The 14,632-nt window shown below is 38.8% G+C and overlaps 3 protein-coding genes across 3 annotated transcripts; 1 reads left to right on the plus strand and 2 right to left on the minus strand.

The window, feature by feature from the left end:
• The first annotated feature begins 8,376 nt into the window (after window positions 1-8,376).
• LOC137739156 (fasciclin-like arabinogalactan protein 21) lies at window positions 8,377-10,585 on the plus strand. Its single transcript, XM_068478665.1, has one exon. It carries the CDS (start codon window positions 8,750-8,752, stop codon window positions 9,809-9,811), a length of 1,062 nt encoding a protein of 353 aa, XP_068334766.1. The 5' UTR covers window positions 8,377-8,749; the 3' UTR covers window positions 9,812-10,585.
• Window positions 10,586-10,737: 152 nt separating this feature from the next.
• On the minus strand, window positions 10,738-11,872 carry LOC137739157 (uncharacterized). Its single transcript, XM_068478667.1, has one exon. It carries the CDS (start codon window positions 11,791-11,793, stop codon window positions 10,957-10,959), a length of 837 nt encoding a protein of 278 aa, XP_068334768.1. The 5' UTR covers window positions 11,794-11,872; the 3' UTR covers window positions 10,738-10,956.
• A 365-nt stretch (window positions 11,873-12,237) lies between these two features.
• LOC137739158 (thiohydroximate-O-sulfate sulfur/sulfate-lyase (nitrile-forming) NSP5-like) lies at window positions 12,238-14,632 on the minus strand. The gene is made up of 2 exons (XM_068478668.1): window positions 14,492-14,632; window positions 12,238-13,472 (listed from the first exon to the last, which is right to left on the minus strand). Exons 1-2 carry the CDS (start codon window positions 14,519-14,521, stop codon window positions 12,516-12,518), a joined length of 987 nt encoding a protein of 328 aa, XP_068334769.1. The 5' UTR covers window positions 14,522-14,632; the 3' UTR covers window positions 12,238-12,515.

Raw genomic sequence — 14,632 nt, forward strand, 5'->3', positions numbered from 1 at the left:
ATCCTTCTCCGTTCTTTTGTCCTAATCACTGCATGTAGAAGTAAGTATTTTACTGGATATCGAAGTACCTCAATTAAATATATGACTTTTGTTCTTAACGTTTGTTAGTCTTCCTTACATATTCAACATGAGTAAGAGATAATTTCTCTAAACGTCTTTACATATAATAAAGTAGCAACACGCTTCATAGCTTTTCACGGTGACATGATTCAGGCGTTATAAGGCTGTTTATGGTTGGTAACTTGGTATTACTATAATTTCACAGCACTTTTATATATTTGTTTCGTTGATTATGTAACGGTAACATGTATTTGAAGGAAGTTGATTTTGTTTTCTGTTTTACCTAATTGTTGATCTTTCCCTCTGGTTTGTGTATAAGACATAGTATTCAATGTCTTTGAGTTTGAATCAATGTTGCAGGAACTCTTGGTTTAAAGGCTCTGTCTTTACGTGGTCCTCCTATACGTTCATGTTTTCGTTTTCTATCAATCAAGTATTCATTTATTCTATCTATATTTTACTTTGCAGTCTCTAGAAGTTCTTAGCTTTATTATGGACATGAAAGGACTTCAACTTCGTTTCCTAGAATTTAGTAAATAATCTTGTTACTTGATTTCATCAAGTAGTGAAATTAGTTTTTTGGTTGTTTTTGGAACCGTATGAAATGACTTGGTTCATTCTCAAATTTAGTTGAAACATAAGTTGAAGTCTGACTCCGTGATCAATCTTAAAACAAAACCTACCCTGTACTTGGAGGACTTACATGGCACGGAACGCTACAATAACAGTATATTTTTGTCATTGGTACAAGACACTATGATAATGATGTACTTTTATCATATAAGTTGTTTTCCTGTGCTTGAGCTTGCAATGATGGTTAAAGTTTGGGATAGCCTGAAATGCTGAATAATTAAGCCGCCCAAATGCTAACCCTTTTTTAAAATATCTTAAATGCCCTCAGAATTTGGATGAGATAGTAGTTTGCCAATGCCATTGAGCCAAAGACGGGGATTTTTTTATTGATATTATGACGCAAATATGCCGACAAATTTGTAGCACCAATGAACCCAGGCAAACATGGGATTCGAATTTAAGGGCACGATTAGCATACCTCAACTGAAAAACAAAAGCTACAGGTCCCCAACCAACCTAATTAAGCACTTAAGTCTTGATCTTTAAAGAAGAAACTATATGAGTTGAAACTTACTAGTCCGATACATGGATACTATAGGACCACAAACTCCCAATAAACACAACAATTCACATAAATAATTCTTCTTAGGTTTTCAAAAAGCAATTAGTGGACTGTATGTAACAGAGATGTACCTGACGAGATATATCTTGATTACACGTTAGAATTTTGTGAGTATAGATTGAAGTGGTTGTTCTCTACGATAACTCATTTGTTTAGGGCATGAGACTCAAACGTATGAAACTGACATGAAAGTGAATGAGACCAAATACAGTTACTCCTGCTCTTTTATAACGTGTGTCGGATAAGTGGCTTGGTCCTGATAGTTGGACCCTTTAATATGGACTAGGATCCTCTCCTGAGGTAAGGGTGAGGATCCTCTTGAGCAAGCCCATCGGATCGTTGAAATTTTATCCAACAGCTACAAATAGGGGGCTCCTCTAAAAGTTATAATAATTGTAACCGTTGGATAAAATTTTAATGGCCTGATGCGTTTGCTCAAAAGGATCCTCACCCTTAGCGCATGAGAGGATCCTGATCCCTTTAATATGAGATGCTTTGGCACAGTCAACTAGGCTGGTTGAGACACATTGCCATTGACCTTTGATGGGATTCGAGAAATGCAAAGTCTGTGAGGCATATATCTTTAGGCAGTTGAGACTCTTTGGACATGGGGTTAGTCTTTAGTGTGAAGTTCACACAGTTGGCTGCATTTACTGACGGATATAGCAGCTCAATAGGTCAAGCATCTACAACCGACCAATTCCTCCATAAAGTTAAAATCTAAAGCTTTAATTAATAATTATGAAACTCTAATTCATCACCTAATTAAATCATCTACAACCGTCCAAGTTAGACCGGTGATAAGAGCAAGTAAAGAAATAGATAGGAGTAGACTAGAGATCTAGAATTCGACCGTCCATAACGTATACCATTACAAGAAAAGGTAGAAGAAAATATCACAGTAACTAATGGTGGTTCCCAGAGGAAACCATGGGCGCTCAATCTAGCTAATTTGTGATCAGGATGGGATGACGGCATTCATGCATGCAATGAGTACGTATTGGTTAATTTATCCTGTTCTTTAATTAATTGCAGTGGCTGATCACAGGGAGCATTGACCAAATGAGTTCACCGAAACCCAACTCACATGAATGTTGAGGAAAAGGAAGCATGCGCATGAAAATGGGAAAAAGGAGTGGCCGATGCGTTCATAACTTCATATAGTATTTTCGAGAACTCCACTATATTTTAATGTATAATATGTGCCAATAAATTGAGGATCGAAAGGGGTGTGTTCATAACTTTATATAGTATTCTCGAGAATTCTATTATATTCTGGTTCATGACATTCATTAAATGACTGAAGCATTAGATAAGCAGCTAAGCATTCATTGATCAAAGAACTTAACTGTCAAGGAACATGGTGTATACTATCTACCGTAGTGTTCTTTGCCAAGTAAGACCAAAGAAACCCAACTGGCCAAAAATAATGACGTAGTAAGCAGACGCGTGCTTAGTCATGTTAGCTAGAGCAGTATGCTACACATGCACTCAAGTTCGAATTCTTCTCTTCCTATAATTTACATAAATTTATTATCTTAAAAAATGAAAATATTGACGTATTATATATGTGGGACAAAGTTGCAGGTGCTATATTTCCAGCTGGGAGGCCAGCTGTGTGCAAACTAAATGGGGAAAATAAGAATAATAGACTCAGTAACTACTCTTAAATTATATGATTCAAACTTAGCATTCCAGGGGCTGGCACAGAGCGTAGCCAGCCATAGAGACCGGAGGGCGACGCCTTTTAATGGCTGCGACGACTCCGCGTTCTCTCGGCCCCGGGAAATAGGCCAAATTATGGCAACTTTGGCCTCTAGAGCTTTGGAGTTATGGTTATGGAGCCCACGTACATACATAGCCCCTAAATTGACTTTGCCATGCCAAGGCATACGTAGCCAAAAAGCTAATATTTCTTTTTAAATAATTAATTGGCAATGTAGATAGTAACCAATGCAATGTATTTTTCCTATCAATGAGAAATTCATATCAACAATTCGTGAACTCTAACAAATAGCAACGAACAAGTGTGAGTATAATTTTCTAAAACAAGTGAAAGGATAACTGCATAATCCACCTCAACCAGAAAAGAAGCAATTTAGCAATCTCTAACAATCTTAAGACCACTGAAAAGAGCTCAAAACTTAAATACCATGAACATTGAACAATGTCATCAACACCCACAAACATCTTACAACCAGAGTTCATCCAAATTATGATATGTATACAACTGTTAATTCGTCACGAAGCGTACAACAAAAATACGTAGTGTAATTTGAATGAATTTATATATTATATGAATCATTGCACTTAATGCATTAGATCCAATACACAATATAATTTGAATGAATTGACACGCACCATAAATCATGGTAGATAGTGTATCGGATGGGATAGATCGATTTACTTTCTTTCCACATTTTCCCTTTACATTCTTTCCCAAAGCGAAAAAGTCCTCCCCGCCGTCCACAAACAAAGCACTACTACTAGTCTCGAGCGCACACATTAAACACAGTTGTAGTTGCATGTCGTTTTGTACTTGTCCAAAATCTCTCTCTCTGTCTCTCTGTTTCTCTGTCTCGTGCCCTAATAAGCTTTCACCTGCTCAACAACTTTTCAACACGCACAGAGAATCACTCTTATTTCTATTTTCTTTCTTCCCGCGTATCAGATCTTTCCTAGATCCCCACCGGACCTCACTCACCTCCCACCCCAAAAATAGTTTCTCTCTCTCTCTCTCTCTCTCTCTCTCTCTCTCTCTCTCATCACACATGGGACCCACTCCCCAACAACACCAAACTCCCTTGAGCAGCAACTGAGAGAAGAGAAACTCCAAACACCATTCATTCCCCCTCTATAAAATCCCCCCTTCCCCCCAGCTCATCCCAAATCTCCCCCAGCCCCAACCAAAGATTCAATCTTACAGCATCCAAAAGCATCAAATTCCGGACCAAATAATACCCAGATTCTGAAATTCTCAAACTTTCAACCCAAATGGCTAGACTTGGTCTGATTTGCCTCGTCCTTTCTGGGTTCCTTCTGGTTTCTGCAATAGCTACCGAGAAATCCGACACAGATCACTCTGCTTCCATTGCGGCAGAGCCGTCGTCGGATAGTGAGAGCATGGAAGAAGGCGTGGTGGCTGAAGCTCCATCTTTGCGGCGTTTGGGACCTGCTGAAAAGAGTGAAAAGAAAGCTGATAAGTCGGTGGCCGGTGGAGGTATTATTATTGGCGGGCTTGTCACTACCATTTTTGCAGCTGTCTTCTGCTACATCAGGGTCACCAGAAAAAGGGGTGGAGTTCAGTGATTAATTAAGGTTTCCTGATGGATTATATGAGGATTAGTGTAAAGGGATGATTTTGACCCACACATATACACGGCGATAAACAGAATTAGTGATTTAGTTTAGTTAAATTTATTTTATTGGTTTATTAATTATCAATGTGAATATTATTCTTAGATTTGGGATTTCGATGAAATTATCAAACTTAATGTGTATGGAAACTAATCTGGGTGGTGTGGGAATGATATTTCGGGATTCAAATCGAACATGTGTGCCTGCTGCGAGTAGGATGTTCGGTGATGTCTTCTCTCCAATTCACATTGAAGCATTGGCAATTAGAGGGGGTCTTTTGATGGCGATCGAAAGGGGTTTACAAAACATTTCGTTGGAAAGTGATTTGCTTCAGATAATATATTTCTGCTATAAAGATGTCTTCTATGAATATGTCTAATACCCCGACCTAACATTGAAGATGCTAAATTCTTATTGCATTTGATCACTGAAGTTACTGCATCCCACGTTCACCGTCAAGCTAACTATGTTGTCCATAGGCTTGCTCGTTTTGCTCTCCACGGAAGTGATTGTACATGGCTTAATGAAACTCCCTCATTGATTTGTTATTTGACTGAGAAAGATCTCCTGTACTGAGTAGCATATTCTTAACTTTTAATGAAATTATATTGTATTTATCAAAAAAGTATAAGTCGGATGAGGGAATCCTTCACTGCCATCAAGCTTTTTCTCGAAATTTCTCTTAGCACGTAAATATTTTGTAGATATTCTAGAAATCTTTATAGAGAGATAAAGTTTTTTTATGAAATAGGTTAACCGCCATCGTAGCATTTTTTTTATTATTAGGTCATCTTCAACCGATCCGTTCAGAGGGTTATAGGATTAAAAATAGCTTGACATGATACGAAAACTATCTCCAACCAACGGTTAGACCAAAGGGCTTGTGGGCCCCATCGGGCCAAAACCATCAAATCAGGGCAGCAGGCTGGCCATCTCTAGCCAGGCCGATAAGCACAGCCTACTTTTTTTTTTTTTTTTTTTTGGGCGCATTTTTTTAGCCTAGCCCACTTTTTTTTTTGGATGAATTTTTTAACACTATTTATCACATACTTTTCATCATTACATATTATCTTACCTCATTTTATTTCAATTCTTCACATTCTATTCTCTTCTAATAATCTTTCTTTTAATTTTTTCAATAATTTTCAAATGGTCACATCTTTCAATAATCTTCTAATATGCCCGAAAATCTTATTTAATATGGTAGCTTAATTTAATTAACCATATTAATTTAATTAAAATAATAAATTATGTTTGGCCTATGGTCTTTTGACCCCTTCGGTTGGAGAAGTTTTTTGTCACATGGCTATGTTTGACCTATGGCTCTTTGGCTCCTTCTGTTGGAGATTATATGAAATATGATATGGTATTGTTTATTAAAATATAATTTCTTAGAGTGCTATAGGGCTAAAGAGAGCCCTTTGACCCTCATTCGGTTGGAGATGGCTTTAATAGATCCTAATTGTGTATTATTAATCATAAAAACACCACATTATGAGTAAATATTTTTGTGGAAACCGTTCTCAGATGAAAGGTTAACCTGTTTTCTTTCGTTCTAAGCAACGAAAAAGGAATTCTCATAAATGTGCTCTACAATCTTCACCAGATAATACGATGCTACAATTTTTATTTTGAAATCACTTGTGGTTTGCAACAGAAAAGAAAAGTGAAAAAAAATGATTGTGTCATGGTTCATGGGTTTCCAAATTATTGTGTTTGATTGCATCACGGACGTGAAAAACTTGAGTGCTCCAAGAAAGTGGGATTTTTATGGCAAATCACATGATTTTGTATATAAAGTTAGAGTCATAGGGTCGGTGACTGACATGTATTTATAAATCAATCGTCGAATTACAATAAAAAGAGCGAGATATACCTTGATTGTAAGCAAAAATTTCGCATGAATTGTACATTATACATACAAATACGTTGACCTTTGACCAAGTCAGCAAAATATTGAATAGGGGAAGGTTGGCGTTTCCTAGCCTTCATTCAATACGAGAGAGTTCACAAATCTCTTGGGGTTGACACCTATAACAAAAAGGGATAACAGAAACGAATGAGGATCCAAATGATCCTTTAATTATAAAAAAAATTAATGAAAAGGGTTTAAAAACTTTCCATTTTAACCATAATGACAAAATAAATGGTAAAATGAATAGTGTCAAGTTTGACTTTTTATTGTAAAAATGTGGTTTTTCGTTAAAGTGAACAGTACCACGGGCTTTTCGTTAAAATTCTCATTATTACATCTGTTCATCGTACATCGTGGGATCAGTTTTCATCAAATACTATTTATATTTAATTTTAAATAAAAATATTTACAATGATTTTTTACCGCACAATATACGATGAACCGGTGTGATTGAAGGATTTTCAAAATCCTCACAAAGAAAATCTAGAGAGGATCCTCATCCAACAAAAACCACTCAAGCGATTGTGATTGGACCACTATCTAACAGATACAGACTTCTAGTCAAGTCCAACTAATTTAGTGAAGAAACTTTTGGGAGTTAACAATCTTTGGAAAATGAGGGAAGGAATGGCAACGGTTCGGTTTGGGGACAGAAATGCTATATTCATCCTCATAATCATGAAAATTAACCATATCCATAATTAACTGCAAATTAACCATCAGGTATTATTCATGATCATACCTACCGGGTAACGGATTATTCATCGATTAACAGGTATATCCATATTTGTCAATACAAAAAATATATTCTTTTAATTGAGACATTATAAGTTAGTAGATATTAATTTCGTCCTTAAACATTTGATGTATAAAATGATCCAATGAATGGATCTTGTTGATTTGAGTATAAAAATTAAAACATTGATTTTGATTCAAAACTTTACTTTCTTACAAAATGCAACTTTTGTACTCTTAAGGTAATGGTTCGGTGAATAATGGATATACAAATACATACATATGTGTGTGTGTATTATATTATTTACTAATTGGATCGGATTCGGTTATGGATACAGTTTGGGGACCTCAATAACCATATCAAAAACCATAACCAAATAATATAAACGGTTTTCCCCATATCCAGAATATACCCAAACTTTCATATCCAAATCCATTCCATTTGGACGGTAACGGTTAAAATTGTCATCTCTATTCGCATGTGCTTATAAAGATTGAGCTACTCTATATATTGTTAATGGATTTTATGGTAGAAACTCCAACTTTCTTCATATTATCAAAGCAAGTTGTCTCATGTGTGAAGCCCAACAGTCATACGTGTTCCACATCACTCGATTTGTGTTGTGCAAGTACTAGGTTTGAAAATTCGCCCTATGTGAGGGGCTTGTTGAGAGTTATCAATCCCACATTGAGGAAATGAGAGACCTTGCATGTGCTTATAAGAGATTATGCTACTCTACTCTCCATATTGCCAATTGATTTTATAGTGGAACCCCAATTTTTTTTGAAACTATGCCAAATTGAATTTAGGGTGAAACCAAGCATGCACCATGTGTTAGCTCAGAGAAAGACCCATATCCAAGTAGGATTCAAGACATTCTCTCTCATTTAATTTTCTATAAAGTAGTGAGCCATATGAAATTACAATTTCATCAAAATACTAATTTCTCGTTCTGTGGTTTGGACGAGTGGGTAAGGTGGCCGTCCGATTGTAGGCACAAAACACCCCAACAATCGTGTCTACAGCCAGACAACCACATACTCTAATTGTTTGGGCTGAAAAAATCATCTCAGTCCCGCCCACCTCTTTGATCCCAACCAATTGTATCTCCAGCTCTAAGTCGACATACGCTGATCGTCTAGACAGTAGAATTCTTTTGAAAAAAAGAAAAAAAAAATCAGCCGGTAACTTCGCCACGTCAATCACCACTCCGACAGACAGTAGAATTGAACTTCAAACAAAACCTTCTAAGCATTTAACTAAAGCCCATCTCAAATTCATATGAGTTGGGCCTCCCTCAGCCCTTGTATGGAATAGGCCCATTAGCTCGGTCTCTTTGCCATAAAACAGTTGGTCAGTTGCATTCAACTATAACTGTTCTCTGTTTTTCCCTCCACTGCAACAAACTCCCAAATCCCGAAGCATTCCTCTCTCTCTCTCTCTCTCTCTCTCTCTCTCTCAATAACCACGCTTGAATCGAACAGCAATGGCGCCTCCCTGCACTCGCTGGCACGCAGCAGTCTACTTCACCATGGCTGCAGTCTTGGCCTTCATCGCAATCTCCATGACTCTGCGGTCACAACCCAACGACGAGTCCTCCCAATCCAGACCCATCAGCCACTTCGTCTCCCTCGGCGCCTCAAGAACTCTGAGACGAGCTGGCTTCACCGTCATCGCCACCCTTCTCCAGCTCTCGCCGGAACTCTTCTTCTCCTCCGCAAACACCACCCTCTTTGCCATCAAAGACTCCGCCATCTCCAACTCCTCCCTCCCGCCACGCCTACTCAAAAACCTCCTGCGGTACCACACTTCTCCTCTCAGGCTTTCCTTCGAACACCTTGTCAACATGACTCAGGGTACTTGCTTGCCGACCCTGTATCAGAACAAGAAGATCGCAATCACCAAAATCAACGAGAAGGAAAGATCGGTGGAAATCAATCACGTGTTGGTGTCGCACCCGAATCTGTTTCTTGAGGGACCGATTTCGATTCACGGTGTTCTTGGCCCGTTCTCCGCTTTGGATCCGAGCGATGTTAATGAGGGTTGGGATATTATCCAATCGCCGGCCTGTGATTCCAGTTCCAACATGGTTTCTGATGTTCCTGATGCCAAGAACATGGTCGAATGGTCCCGGATCATCCGATTGCTGAGTTCGAACGGGTTCGTTTCTTTTGCTGTCGGGCTGAACTCTGTTCTTGATCGGATTCTTGGAGATCATAAGGGTTTGAAGTCTGTGACAATCTTTCTTCCGCCAAGCTTGGAGCTTGAAGCGTATCCTTCCCCCTTGCTCGAGAAGATTGTGAGGTTTCATATTCTGCCCCAGAGGTATACAACCAGAGAGCTCGAATCGATGCCTGCCAGAACACTGCTCATGACCCTGCTTCATGATCAGCCTCTTGAGTTCACTGGGACTCTGGATTTCATGAAAGAATTGGTCGTTAATGGAGTGAAAATCGTGGCGCCTGATATCTTTTCTTCAAATAGGTTTACTGTCCATGGGATCTCCCGACCTTTCGAGCTGGATCATCTGCCTGCTCCAGCGAGATAACGTGGCTTCTAATCGCCCGTAACAGTATAACTCTGTCTCATCCCCCTCAGCCAATTCATATATGAAATCATGCAAAATCCAAAGGTATAGGCACATCACCTTACAAATACTTCTAGTTCTAGAGTAACTTGAACCCTGAATTACGATGAACCGCTGTACTTTTGTCTTCGGTTTGTGAAGCAGTATGTGATAAGAAGTGTAAATCCTCATTTGATTCAGTGCATAGTTGAATCACTGACTCAATAAATAGTTAGTATCACTGACTCAATAAAATAGTTAGCCTTCAGCATCCAGTAACTGTTGGTTTAGTGCATGCTTATTTTTAGATGAATGCTATGAATCACAGGCACAGAACACAAACCGAAATCTGTTTAGAACACAAAATTTTCATATCTGCACATCATTTATCCAAATTAACGAAAGATAGAACGACGACTCAGGAAAGTAAGAAAAAGGGGGGAAAAGATAAATTATCCGTCAATCAATCAGTTACTCCACACAATCCGGGTATTCCACTAGGCATATTAACTAGAATATATAACACCTTAATGAGCACTTGTTGTAATAAACTGCTAACCTCTGTCCAAGTTGTGAAATCGAATGCTTCAAGACCGATAAGAGTTTTAATAACCTGCAACTACGTCGACTTAAGAAAACCAGGAGTCGATGTGAATGATAACCTTTGGCATTAATCATCACCAAACCCACCAAAGAAGATGTTATCATCAATGTTCATGGATCAATTCACATTCAGCATACATGCCTATTTCCAGAACTCCAAGCTAGTTTCTAACAAGTAGAATGTCCCTAATTGCATATATCATCAAGATCTTTACGTAAAAAGAAAGCCGGTGTTTGTGATTTCAACTAGACAAAGTAACTTGCCCAAAATTATGAGACTTGAGAGGAAAGCAAAGCATACATCATATTGAAGCCATTCACTCTCATTGCCATACTTTTCCACAACAGTACCAAACTTAATCTAGATCCGTTCGAGTTCTTACGCAGTTGCTTAATTCGATTTCAAATCATAAGTAGCTCACTAACACCAGATCCTAAACAGAATTACTAATTCACACACGAACAGGAATTTGAAATCGAAAACACAGGCAATAAACATGTAATAGAGAATTACCACAGGGAAATCAAGGTAAGCGCTTAACTTTCATAATAATCCTTGTCATTCTCAATCCAGTCAATGTAACATTAAGAGCACCAAGAAACCTCGAATTCCTAAACAAATCCACAATCTCCCTAATCTCCTCATCCCCGCATTCGTCCACAACCACCACACACACCCCACCGGCCTTCACCGTCCTCTCCATCTCCGCCGCGAACCGGTTCGGAAACAATGCCTCAGCAAAATGAGCACTGAAACCCAAATCAAACACATTATCGAAATAAGGCAAGTTGTGGGGATCGGCCCGGCTCACCAGCGGAGGCGATTCGAGGAGCTCAATACCGGTGACGTCGGCGACGCCGAACTGGGTCAGCGCCATGACCTCGTGGCCGGCGCCGGCGGAGGCGCAGAGGACCTTGGACTCGTTGTGCAGGAGACCCATTTGATAAAATGCGCGAAAGAAGTTGGAGAAGGAGTGGACCTTGTTCTGCCAGGTCTTGGTGGACCAGAGGCGGTTGTTCTTCTTGTGGAGAGGGAGGATCAGGCGCGGCGAGGCGTCGCAGGAGGATTTGGGGAAGCGGAGGTGGGGCTTGGGAGGAGAACCTGGTGCGACGCAGGTGTCGGGGGTTTTGAGGAGGAGGAAGACGAAGGTGACGGTGCCGATGAGGATGGCGACGTAGGAGAGCCTCTTCAGGAATATCTCGATGTGCCTCTCCATAACGGAGGAGACCAGAAGAAAGCTTTGTATCGATGGCGGGTCTGAGTAGAAAACTGGATCTTCGTTTGCTGGAAGTCGGTACCCTTGTCGCCTTCTCCGGCAGTTGAATTTTCTGAAAAGCCCTCGTGTTTGATAAAATTGCATCTCTGGCCTGTTCTTTTTGCCTCGATTTGAATTTGGCCACTATAATTTTATCTTTTTATTGAAATGGATATTGTATTTTATTTCCCTTGCAAAATAAGTTCAAGATATTTTTTTAGGTAACTTTAACGAAAAACTTCATGTTCACTTTAACGAAAAACCACATTTTTACACTAAAAAATCAATCATGGTACTATTCACTTTGCCTTTTATTTTGTTCTTATCGTTAAAACTCAACGTTTTCAAGCAATTTTCATTAGTTTTCCTTATTTTTTACTATGTGTAAATAAGAGACTAACCTATATTGAATGAGCTCACGTCATCGTGATGTTTTGCTTAGCTAATGACATTTTATGCGTAAATTTTCTTTACATAACATAATATTGCTAAACTAAGATACCACATGATAGTTTACAGCACTACATTTGGCGTAATCTATTTCTCCCAAATATCAAACTTAATCAAATTCTACCAAATATGAGACTTGTAACTTAAGTAATTATTTACTCATTCATACACGATTCTCTATATATCTATATTACATCAAAGAAAAACAAACCACATCTACCAAAGAGAAAATTAAAAACCAAATACAACCTCATTCCCACAAACACAATGTCTTGTCTAGATCTTATTACAAACTTACTTAAACACAACCCATAATTCCATATTTCCAGCATATGACACTATCACCATCACTTTCATACATCACATGTCTAATCCAATCACTTACCATTTTCCAAGTAAGGAGTGAAGAAATGAATATCACCAAGTCGATCATTAGTTGGTGAATTCCCACCATACACCAAAAGGCCCTCTTTCCCCTCCCACTGCCCGCGGGCAAATGCACACCACCCACGAGGGCCGGGATGATGGCCTGAGCCTAGGCCATCATCCCACTTCTTCCACAACAATGTTTCTGTGTCCAATGCATAAACCTCCGCAACAAATTTCCCAGCACCCAAGTGGCCCAAGTCACTAGGGTCCACTTCACCACCGTATATGATTATGTATTTACCGATTGCTACCGTAGAAAATACACTCCGAGCCGTTGGTTTCTCGCCATTTGTCTCAACTTGGGCCCACTCACCATGGGCTGGATCAAAGATGTGTACATCATCCACTTCCTCTCCAGCGAAGCCATACACAACCCATATTTTTCCTTGGACCTCTAGCAGGCCCGCCCCACCCCTCCCCTTCAAGTTGTCACCCGGATTTGGGTATTGGATCCACTTTTGATCAACGACATTGTAGGCCCATAGATCATTGAGGCGGCCGGCAACACCACATCCGCCGAAGATGTATATGTTGTGGTCATCGGAGGTGACTGAGTGGTAACTCCGGTGAGGGGGCCCGGTGTCCCCACTTGAAATTAGAGTCCACTTGTGTATGGATGTGTCAAAGGAATAGAGCTCATTGAGCTCATTATGTTCATAATCCCTACCTCCAAATACATAAATAATTTCTCCAACAGTTACCAATGTCACACCAACACGTGGCGGTGGGACATCCCCGGTTCCTTCAGTCACATACCATGTCTGCTCCTTGACATCGAACACATGGAGCTTGTTGTCTACCGGGACACGTGGCGTGAATTCACCTCCGAAAACATAGGCCTTCTGTCCTACTAGGGTAATGGCATGTGAGCTTCTAGCTCCAGGACCAGTCCCCTTTTGATCAAGCTGACACAATGATACAGTATTACTAATTGGACAAATGCAGAAGAAACTTTCAGGGGTTTGATGCATCTAACCAAGTAAATGGAAACAAGCAAATAATATGTTAAAATTGGTGGGGAAATGGAAGTCATGCTAGCATCAAAGTCACATGTTGCCACAAACTATATATCAATTCGGATCACAGTACATGTTATAATCTGATGATACATATGAGATTTTGCGTTATCATCCGGTGAATACATTGACGTAATGAGTGAGATATTCATCCGGGTGTTCAAAATTTTCCTCTGTGGTAGATCTAAACATGTAAAGAGTCTTATCTCAAAATCTCTCAAATGATGAATATAGAGTGGTAAGTTAGGATTAAGATAAGTTAAAAGTTTGATTCTGTTTAGCATCACCAAAAATAGTGTATCTAAAGTCTGATCCAATCTATTAAAACATAGTATAGTTGTAACCTCTACATCAAATCATGAAGATTTTCAAGTATTTTCATTGATTTTAAGTAAGGATGGAGATAACCAAGATAAGCTGATTATGTAAAAAGATCCAATCTTTAACCCTAAAACTATATAGGAAGATTTTAGGTAAAATTTTGAGTGAATTATAAAGAATTTTGCTGGAGTTGAACTGATTTTTAGAAATTTCATTAAAAATTTTGAGTGGATTGCCTCAAAATTTTAAGGAAGAGAGATGAAATTTGTGAATACTTAAAATGCGCAATGAATTTTTTTTAATTCTCTCGAATTCCCCAACTTTTAAAATTTTTTTAAAATTAATTTTTAATTGAATACACCTAGAACGTTATAAACTCTTTTAAAATCTTGATTGAATACACCTAGACTTTCAGATAATTACTTAATATCCTACCGAATATATACCCCTAATTTTGTAAAAAGAACTAAAATCTTTCAAAATCTCAATTGACTACCCCTGATTTAATTAGGGTTTATCAAAATCCTTGAAATGAAGCTGATGATCTAAAATACAACAGATGAAAGAAAGTGGTGAAGGGAACATACCTTGATCCATTTGCCTTGAACCAGAGACATGGCTGGAGTGGAAGAATAATGGAAGAGAGGAGTGTAGAACTCTCACTCTGGAAAACTGAGTTTTGCTGGGTTTCTCAAATGCTTGGAAATCTATTGGAACACACTCTACTT

The sequence above is a fragment of the Pyrus communis genome, chromosome 7, assembly GCF_963583255.1.
Source record: "Pyrus communis chromosome 7, drPyrComm1.1, whole genome shotgun sequence".
Classification (NCBI taxonomy): Eukaryota; Viridiplantae; Streptophyta; class Magnoliopsida; order Rosales; family Rosaceae; genus Pyrus; species Pyrus communis.

Bases quoted from the DNA above. Each gene is read 5' to 3' on its own strand.
- LOC137739156 (XM_068478665.1), top strand. From the start codon at position 8,750: ATGGCGCCTCCCTGCACTCGCTGGCACGCAGCAGTCTACTTCACCATG.
- LOC137739157 (XM_068478667.1), bottom strand. From the start codon at position 11,793: ATGCAATTTTATCAAACACGAGGGCTTTTCAGAAAATTCAACTGCCGG.
- LOC137739158 (XM_068478668.1), bottom strand. From the start codon at position 14,521: ATGTCTCTGGTTCAAGGCAAATGGATCAAG. The intron at 13,473-14,491 runs GTATGTTCCCTT...TCATTGTGTCAG, and splicing joins TTCAAGGCAAATGGATCAAG to CTTGATCAAAAGGGGACTGG.